General features: G+C 39.0%; 1 protein-coding gene across 6 annotated transcripts in view; it reads right to left on the bottom strand.

Annotated features, from left to right (window-relative positions):
- Cortactin (cortactin) overlaps positions 1-10,852 on the bottom strand; it is an 85,745-nt gene that overhangs the window by 45,253 nt on the left and 29,640 nt on the right. For 5 of the 6 annotated variants that reach the window (XM_076185119.1, XM_076185124.1, XM_076185123.1 and 2 more), the window contains exon 6: positions 3,508-3,618. The exons of the other annotated variant lie outside the window; for it this stretch is intronic. In XM_076185119.1, the coding sequence (XP_076041234.1) occupies positions 3,508-3,618 (111 nt within the window). The remainder of the gene's footprint in view (positions 1-3,507; positions 3,619-10,852) is intronic. 6 annotated transcript variants of the gene reach the window in all.

The raw sequence follows: 10,852 nt of genomic DNA, 5'->3' as shown, positions 1-10,852 counted from the left end.
ATTTACAACCATTCTCCATTCACCCGTCTTCTGTCCTCTCCCTTCCTTCCTCAACAGACATTCCCCTCTTCCCCAAAGCCCCTTTTACCCCATCCATCTATCTCATCCTAGGTCACCCCCTCATGTTCACTCCTTGCACATCTGCCTTCCAAACCTCTTTTACTAGTCTTTCTTCACTTATTCTTTCCACATGTCCAAACCATCCCAATACTCTTTCATCTACCCTATCTCCCAGCTCCCTTTCCACCACCATTCTCCTCCTCACCTCATTTCTCACTCTATCCAGCCTAGTAACCCCTATCATATTTCTCAGACACCTCATATCAAACACATTTAAATTCCTTCTCTCTTTCTCTCTTATGTTCCTTTCTCATAAAAACTATTGACTGCTCTTAACAGCTTTCCTCTTATCCCATATATCTGCAATATCTTCCACAGTGCCTTCCTCTCTACCCTCAGTGCCTTCCTCTCTACCCTGTCATAAACCTTTTCCAAATCCATAAAGGCCCAAGAAACATCCTTACCTTTTCCTATAGCTTTCTCACATATCTGCCTTACCACAAAAATTTGATCTGCACAACCCCCACATGTTCTAAACCCACACTGTTCCTCATCAATTACTCCCTCTGTTCCTCTCCTAATCCTCTCAATTAAGATCTTCCCATAAACCTTCCCGACTACACTCAACAAACTGATCCCTCTGAAACTACTATACTCACACTTGTCCCCTTTTCCCCTGTAGAATGGAACTATACAGGCACTCCCCCAGTCCTCCGGTACTCTATCCTCCTTTAGACAAACATTAACCTCTTCAGTACGGGCCAAAATCTCGCGGGCAGCATTAGCTGCCAGACGTACGATGTGTCGTAATAATACTTGCATCATAATATATAGTCACCGCTTATATCGATCGTTCTCTCTTTCACCTGTGAATTTTGATAACCATAGAAAATGTGATGAAGACAGTTTAGAGAGTATGTCATTACGCGGGGGCAACTACAATAAATATAATCAAGACGCCGATATGGCAGCCTCGCATATCTACTTGCTCCTCATGACGCCTACGTAAGCGGCACCGTATGGAAGGGGTTAAACAACCTCACCAGCCAGTCCATCACTGTACCTCCCTTTTTTAGACACTCCACATGACAACCAGACCAACACCCTTACCAGCTCTCACCATTTTTACAACTGCTTTCATCTTATCTTTCCTTATTCTTCTCCATTTTCCTCATTCATCACTCTCATTTTCTTAGTGCTTCCCATTGCAACTACCTTTCCCTCCCTATCCTCCTTCATCTTAAGCAACACCCTAAAATTTTCTGTCCATCTTTCTCTTATTGCCGTCTCTTCCATTATCATCTCTACATCTGCACCTTTTACCTTTTCTTCTCTACTTGATTAATTTCCTCTTCCTCTCTTAATTTTCTTCAAAAACATCTTTTTATCACTTTCAAAAATTTCTGTCACACTCTTACCCCATTTCACATCTGCTCTCCTCTTTGCCTCCTTTATCTTATGTTTTACTCCTTTTCGCATTTCTTTTTACCTCTCATATGATTCTCTTGCCCTATTTTGTAACCAATCTGTGAATGTTCATTTCTTCTCATCTACAACCTTCTTTGCTTCATCATTACACTACTCACTACCCTTCCTTCTATTTCCTCCTGTCCTCTTTGTTCCACACACTATCTTTGCACACCTTGTGACACCCTCCTTGAAACATCCCCATTCCTCTTCCACTCCTAGTTCTACTCTATCCTTCACTCCCTCCCACTCTTCTCTCAGCTTCTTCTTGTACTCTTTCTCCTTTTCTTTCTCATTTAAGCAGCTTACTCTAAGCAACTCCTTATCTTCTGTCCTTTTCCTCTTTCTCCATCAACTTACTTTCCAGCAAAAAATTATCTGATATTACCCCACTCTCTCCCATTAGAACATGTACATCCAAAATTATTCTTACTCTTCTGGTTGCCACTATATAGTCCATTAAAGCCCCATCTACTAACTTTCCATCCACCACCCTTTACCATGTGTACTTATGCTTGACTTTCTTCCTAAATACTAATTAATATTCATAAATTATTTTAATACCCAAATACAATGTTTTTTTATTATATAACCTGACCACTGTTTTACAAATCACATTCTTCTATGAACATCATTTATTTCCACATAAAAATGTTCACTTTGAATTAAGTAAAAATATAAGTTTTACAGTCTGTGAGCTGAAGAACTGGTCACTATCAAACATGCAACACTGGATTACTTTCTATCTTGCCACTTTTCTTTTTTCCAGAAGATCTGTGGCCTTCAGGTCTCTCTTCAAGAGAGTGCAGGGGCAACAGATTGATAATCTTTTTTCATATCTTTTGCAGCAGTTTGCAAATTACAATAAAAGGCATTTGTCTTTCCATCATTGAATTACACATTTGCAAGATTTCCTCCCTAAATAAAAATTTGTTTCACCTATGTTCCTTGTAAAATCTAAAATCCTAAGCTTCACTTCTGATATACACATCCTTCAGATCACACATTAAGACTGTGTACCGGCTGATCCTCAACCACTGTGAGTTCAAGTAGAAATGACATCAGTTACAATCTTTTGTTTTTTCAATCTTCAGAAGTCAAATTACCTTTGTGTCATATACTGAGAAACTGAATGGTAAAATGAAAGGAGCTAAACCTTTACTAATGTTAGATAGATTGATGAAGTGTTCTTAGAGTGCTGCAAGCAAAATCTTTTTCTAGCTATTCAAATTCACAGCATTTGGTGAGAATTGGCTCGGACTCGTTCGGTGTAAATGCACCATAATACTCATCAGTGAAAATCAACAAGAAAATAAATGCACTAAGATCAGTAGCAAGAACATGTTTTGGTTAGATTGTATTATGTGATTGGATGGATGGGTGGGATTGAGAGCTCTTGCAAAGAACTGTGTGCCTACTACTTCTTATGAACTGTTTATATCTATCCATCTATCTATATACCAAGGACTTCTTCCTTATAAGGGAGGTAGTCAAGTCAAAGGCATACATCTACTCCCACTCATTCCACCACCTTTGTTTCCCTCTCATCTTAGCTCCCTATGGATGAAGGGCCATCCATGTTTCCTGTCCACTGCCCAGGTCAGGAGCAATGCAGCAAGACATATATCACATCCACAGTGGGGCTGTTTCACTTCATGGTAACACCCCCCCCCCACCCTTTTCATTCCCTCTCTGATTAAAGTTTCTGCTGATTAAGGCCTGTATTTGCAATCTTAGTATATTTTCTTGTTGACTCTTACTGCTAAATCCTTGAAAAGTAAATTATATGTATGTATATATATATATATCACACAGGATTCTATTTAGAAATATATATATATATATATATATATTATATATATATATATATATATATAAAACTTCTAAGCCACATGCTTCCCTCACAATATAAATACATGAAATACATAATTTACTAGAATAAATCAATAATCATGATTCAAATTTTCCACAACCACTTACCTTTCTGGCTTTCATGTTTGTCTACTTTCTCAATGTGGTCCCATCCAGCAGCAGACTTGTCTTGACGGTCTTTCTGAAGACCAAACTTCCCACCAAATCCCACGGAATAGTCTGTGCAGCAAGTGGAAAAGCATTTCATATGGGGAAAAAAAAAGCAAAGCATTCAGTTGGATACTAACAACCCAGATGTCATAGGCTTACAAAGCTCAAGCAATAATATAATGTACATTTGTTGTGAATAGATGATAAAGTGATGGAGCCAGAAGGGATTTTTTCTTGGCTGCTCTTTAAATTCTTGAGCAAATGTGAGAGGAGGGCTGCCATGTAATGAAGCAGTAGGGGGTAAACCATCTTTGGCTGTCAAGCCTGGCTCTGGTCTTGCTGCACTGCTTCTGACCCAAGCAGTGGGCTGGGGGCAGGAATGCCCTTTATTGATGAGGAGCTAAGACAAAAGGGAAAACATGTCTTGACTAGCCACCCCTGTAATAAAATGGAAAGGGCCTCTAGTATATATGTGTATTGTAATAACAATTGCTCCCTCAAGTTTCACTGGCTACCTGCAGCCCCACTGAGACTGGCAATGAGCATTGCACTCTCAGACAAATCTCTTTGGGAAGAAATGCTGGCCTATTGTCTAAGTTGTATTAATGTGGGACTGTTTCTACACTACTGGTTTATAGTAATTAGAGGAGGAGAGCAGTGACTGACTTTCTAGTTTCTGTAGATGAAAACATAAAGGAAATGCAGTTGAAGTTGACAGAGTCTAGGCCTGGACTGGGGACTGTGTGTTGACAGGTTTTGAGGATAAAAATGCAACAAGAAGATGATTCTCTCAGACATCCATCTCTTACAATCATTGTTAGTATGAGTGAGCCTTCATACAGAGGTGTATGGAGATGCTGGCTGTGGTGGTGACATCACCATGATGTGGTGGTGACATCACAACGACTTTTGGATCTGAACCAGTCACAAACCAACACTTCTGGGGCATCCTGTGGGCATGGTCAGTTGGTGCAAGGAGACAGTGTCCAATGTCTGTTATTTATATGCAGATACAGTCTGGACCCTGTTGGTTTACGTATATTTAACATACATTTTTTTTGTGGTTTGCGGGGCTGGTACCCACTCAGACCTCAACCTTGTCAGTGGTCTAGAACTGATCATACATGAATGCAGGAGACATTGTCCACAGTATGCCACTGCAGTGATGATACCTGGAGGAAGCTGATGTATTTACCTAGTTGTATTTTACAGGAAGGGGAGCTAAGCTCGTGGTGTCCCATCTTTGTATCTCTCCATATCTAGTTTGCTCTTAAATTCTTGTATTGTTTTTGCACACACTGTTCTTTCGTCTAATGTGTTCCATACATCCACCACTCTGTGTGGCAGGCTATTCTTTTTCAGGTCTCTTCTATAATTGTCCTTTTTAAGCTTCTTTACATGCCCTCTTGTTTTTCTCCTATTCCAATTTAGTAAGTCTTCTATATCAAGGACTTCCATGCCTTTCATAATTCTGTAGATGGTCAACAAGTCACCTCCTCTCTGTTCCAAAGCTGGCAACTCCAATTTTAACAATATTTCTTCATGTGAGAGTTTTGTTAATTCTGGGGCCATCTTTGTACCTGCTCTCTGGATTCTCTCAATTTTCTTTATATTCTTTGTACTGGGTGACCATAGTGTCGCTGCATACTTCAGTTTAGGCCTTATCAATGTGACTAGTATTTTCTTTACCATTTCTTCATCCAAGTAGGTAAAAGCAACTTTTATTGATCTTAGTAAGTTATAGGTTTTGCTGACAATTTTGTTCATATGTTTGTCAGGGGGTATATCTTTTATGATGATCACTCCCAGGTCTTTTTCAGATCCCTCTTTCTTTACTTCTTTTTCTCCAGTTTTATATCTTCCTGATATCCTTTCTTAATTTTTTTCCCAAACTTTATAATGCTACATTTTTTGATGTTGAATTCCACTTCCCATTTCCGACTCCATTCCCAAACCCTGTTCAGATCTCTCTCTAATGAGTGTGTTTTAATACTCACTTTCTCTAACAATTTTGTGTCATCTGCGAAGCTTAACATTCCACTCCTTCATCGATGTCATTCACATAAATGGCAAACATTATTGGAGCCAGCACTGATCCTTGTGAAACTACACTAATTACCTCTTCCCAGGCAGAAGTCTCTGAGCACCACCCTCATTTTTTTCCATGCACAAAATCCTCCATCCATTTCAATAGTTTACCTTGTATCCCTCCTATGGCTTCCAGTTTTCTTAGTCGTATTTTTTGAGGAACTTTATCAAAAGCATTTTGTAGATCTAGGAAAGCGCAACTGGCCCATCCATCCCTTTCTTGTATTATATCTAGTAGTCTTGAGTAAAAGCAGATCAAACTAGTGGTACATGATCTTCACTGTCTAAATCCGAATGGTCTCAGATTCAGTATACAGACACTCCTCTACTTACGTTCATTCGTTTTACGTTTTTTTGATTTTACGTTTGAACTGACTGTAAAAAAAAATTGTATTTGGGGGGGGGGGTGAATTTTTTAGTTTAGCGCGCTCTCCGTAGTACGAGACGTTGGAACAATACTTACGCATGACGCTGTGTCCATTGTGTACATTGCACAAACGACAGACTGAACGTGCCTTGTCTCCTCTCCCTCCTCCATCTCCTCCACCATCTCACTTTATGTTGCTTGAATCTAATTTATTTGAAATTAATGTTATTTTTTTTACAATGTTCTGTTTATAATTAATTATTTAGGGATGTTTTATAAGATATGGTAATAGAATTTATGGATGTATAGTACAGTATGAACGGTCATACATTACTGGAATGTACAGTAACAACTTACGTTCATTTTCACGTTACGTTCGGCCGTTTGGAACGTAACTAAAACGTAAGTTGAGGAGCGTCTGTATTGTTAGTCTCCAGATGTTTTATCCATCCACATTTTATAACTTTTTCACAGATTCTAGCTACTGTGCTTGTAAGGGAAACCGGTCTGTAATTTGTTGGGTCTTCTTTTTTTCTTCCTTTATAAAATGGTGATGCCCAAGTCACCTCTGGTCCTGAGGTACTGTTTGCAGGTACCTAACACTGGTCCCAGTGTACTAGTTCAGGATATTCACAAAGGAGGTAGCCAAAGTCAAAAGGCATAAATCCACTCCCACCCATTCTATCCCTACTTACTCCATTCCCATTCACCACTCCTCCCTCCCTCTTTTCTTGGCTCTGCCTGAATGATTGGTCATCCATGCATATCACCCACTGCCCTGGGTCAGAAGCAATGTAGGAAGACACAGCACATCCACAGCAAGACGGCTTCATTAAATCAGTGACCCCCCCCCCTCTCCCCTCATGCAGAAAAAGAGATGAGAAATTCCTTTGGGTTGTGTCAAAATATCATTCACACATACTCCCTAACCACCACCCACTCCCTTCCATATATCATCCATACACAACCATTCTCCACTCACCCCTATCTTCTGTCTTCTCCCTTCCTTCCTCAACAGACATCCCCCTCTTTCCCAATGCCCCTTTCACCCCATCCATCTCATCCTTGGTTGCCCTCTCATGTTCATGCCTTCCACCTCTGCCTTCTACACCTCTTTTATTAATTTTTCTTCACTCAGTCTTTCCATGTGTCCTCTCTTCCTCTCTTATGTTCTATGTTTCTGCCCCATACAGTGCTGTTGGCACAATCACTCCTTCACACAATCTCCTCTTAGCATCCATTTCCAAATGTCTATTTCTCATTACACTTTTTAATCCCCCAAAGCATTTACTTGCTTCTCTCAATCTACATTCTACCTCCACCTCCACTCCTCCCTTTCCTGCCACATTTGCACCCAAGTATCTAAAACTATCCACTTCCTCCAGTCTCTCTCCCTTAATGCTCACTTCCAGTCTGCTGCCACTTTCACCCCTTGTACATCTCATCGCCTTTATGAATTTGGAAAAGGCTTACAACAGAGTAGACAGGAAGGCACTGTGGGAGGTATTGTAGATATATGGGATAGGAGGAAAACTGTTGAGAGCACTTAAGAGTTTTTATGAGAGTAGTAGAGCCTGTGTTAGAATTAGAAATGGAGAGAGTTTGAGGTAAATGTGGAAATTCACCAGGGATGTGCTATGTCACCTTGGTTGTCACTTTATACATGTATGGGGTAGTGCGAGAGGTAAATACTAGGGTAATGGGCAGGGGATCGGAGATAGTTAAAGAAAATGGAGAAAAATGGGATATAAGTCAGTTGTTGTTTACTGATGGCACTGCACATATAGCAGGATCAGAGGAGGGATCAAAGGAAGTTAGAGACAGTTTAGGAAGGTGTATGAAAGAAGGAAGTTGAAGATAAATGTGGGTAAAAGTAGGGGTGTGCCGATTTATTGTCTTCAGCAAGAATCAGCATTTTCTTGGTAATCAGAATTGGCGAGAATTTTTTTTTTTTTCTTTTCTTTTTTTTTTAAAGAAAGGGATTCAGCATCAACAATATATTGCCAACGCTGACGAGTTAGACACCATATGAGGACAGACCCTTTATTTGTACGATGTTTCACTTATTACAGCTGTAATAAGCGAAAAGTCGTACAAATAAAGGCTTTGTCCTCATATGGTGTCTAACTCGTCAGTCTTGTTGGCAACTGCTAATTTAATAAAAAATTTGCCAATGCTGATGCCAATTCAGTAATTCACCTATTATTCATTGTTCTGGTAGTTATACTGGGCCATGCAGCATATTATGTGCTATATGATATACCATTATCATATAATCATTGCTTTATTTTATTTTCACATAGCATCACAACTGTAGGGAATGAGGTGGCTAGGAATATGATGTGGTAGTGGTAAACCTACACTGCTGTCTAGTGCAATAACACACGTTTCGAAAATATTATGCTGAGGTGATGAAATCTGCTGACACGAGGACGCACAACTGGAGAAATTTTTAAAATAGCAGCACAAGGAGTAAATGTTAGAGCAAATTATATTAATTTTTAATTTTTTGTATTTCTTATATAATTTTTTTTTTAAACATCAAAGTTTCTACAACAGAAATTACGCGAGAGTAATATGGGATTAAATTGTCTGGGCGTCTGTGGACTTGGTCGATTTTACTCGCTTATAAGTGTGAAAAAATCGGTGGACGGATGTACTCCCACTTACTCTGCAGCAATTCAAATGAATCATTTAAAAAGATATTTTTTATGTATTTTGACAAGTAAATACATAACAATACACCATTTTGCTTTTGACAATGACAGCTATGACTGACTCATGTTTAGATGATTTGCTGTCAAATTCACAATCACATGAGTCAAATTTGGACAAAGTGAAACTTCAAAGAAAAAAAATTAAGATCTTCATCTGTTCTGACACTACAAAGCGAAGTTGATAAATTTCACTCCCTCCCACTGGAACCACATGACTGATTCCTTGAGTTGGTGCAAAGACAACCACAACTCATATCCTGAACTTGGAAAAGCTGCCAACAAATTGTTGTGCTCTCCACCATCTTCAGTGGACAGTGAACACCTCTTCAGCATTGGTGGTAATGTTTACACCCTACATTGTAACCTCTTGACTCCAGAAACAGGGTAGAAATTGATGCTGTTGAACTTTAATTTGTGAATGTTTATCTTTGACTATCAACCCATGGAATGTGGCAGTACCCAGGTGAGTCAACATGGATTTTTTTTTTTTTTTTTTTTTAATGCCCAGACACAGCTTTTGAAAGAAAAAAAGAAAGAAAAAAAGAAAAGAAAAAGAATATATATATATATACATACATATATATATATATATATATATATATATATATATATATATATATATATATATTATATATATATATATATATATATATATATATTTGGCCATTTCCTACATTCTATGAGTCAACTATTAAATAGCAGAGATCGAGTTAGGTTTGGGTTTTACTATCAAGTTAGGATTATGAAACTGATTAAATGATTCAAGTTACTTGAAGGTAGTGGTTACATCAAAATCTATGAAATAGGTAATTTTTAACCTCTTTTTCAACTGATAGAAAATAATAAAATCATGCATTGATAATCATAAAGTGGTCAATCAATAAGCAATTCATTAAGTTAATTCAATCATTAGCATCCAACAGCTCAACAACTGGTGTATATAAATCTATATAGATTATAAAGCAAGTAAAAATCAGTTCGATTACTTTATATTAAAAACTGATATACTGTAATTATATAAGGTGGAATTGGCATCAGCATTGGCGATTGAGAGTGAACAGGAATCAGCATTGGTATCTGCATTGGCAACTATGAGTTAATAGGAATCAGCATTGGCATCAGCAAAAAAAAAAATGGAATCAGCACACCTCTAGGTAAAAGTAAGGTGATGAGATGTACAAGGGTAGAGGATGGCAGCAAACTAGAAGTGAGTAAGGGAGAGAGACTGGAAGTGGATAGCTTTAGATACTTGGGTGCGAATGTGGTGGGAAAGGGAGGAGTGGAAGTGAAGGCAGAATGTATATTGAGAGAAGCAAATAAATGCCTTTGGGGGATTAAAAAGTATAATGAGAAATAGACATTTGGGAATGGATGCTAAGAGGAGATTGTATGGAGTGATTAAGCTGACAGCACTGTATGGGGCAGAGCCATAAAACAGGAGGAGTTTAAACATATTTGAGATGAAATACCTGAGAAGTATGGTAGGGGTTACTATGCTGGATAGAGTGAGACACAAGGAGGTGAGGAGAGTGGGGTGGAAAGGTAGTTGGGAGATAGAGTTGATGAAAGAGTATTGGGATGGTTTGGACACAGAAAGAATGAGTAAGGATTACTAAAAGAGGTGTGGAAGGCAGAGGTGGAGGGAGTGAACATAAGGGGGTAATCAAGGATGAGTTGGAAGGATGGGGTAGAAGGGGCATTGGGAAAGAGGGTAATGTCTGTTAAGGAAGGAAGTGAGAAGACAGAAGATAGGGGTGAGTGGAGAATGGATTGTGTATGGATGATGCTGTAATGCTTGGAAGGAAGTGGGTGAGGGAGTATTTGTAAATGATATTTTGACGCAGCCCAAAGGGAGTTCTCCCATCTTCTCTTTTTCTGCATGAAGGGACAGAGAGCAGGGGTTGCCACTTAATTGAAGTGGCCTTGCTGAGGATGTGCTGTGTCTTGCTATACTGCTTCTGACCTAGAGCAGTGGGTGAGATGCAGGGATGATTCGTCATCCAGGAGCCAAGAAAAGAGGGATGGGTGGTGAATGGGAGTGGAGTTTGTGGGGATGAAATGAATGAGAGTAGATTTAGGCCTTTGACTTTGGCTACCTCCCTTGTAAGGGGGAAAAAACTGTTGGTATATG

Source organism: Oratosquilla oratoria, chromosome 5 (assembly GCF_046742065.1).
Source record: "Oratosquilla oratoria isolate Oo_2021 chromosome 5, ASM4674206v1, whole genome shotgun sequence".
In the NCBI taxonomy this organism is placed as follows: Eukaryota; Metazoa; Arthropoda; class Malacostraca; order Stomatopoda; family Squillidae; genus Oratosquilla; species Oratosquilla oratoria.
The sequence above is the reverse complement of the archived record's forward strand: the minus strand, read 5'-3'. Positions and strand labels throughout refer to the sequence as shown.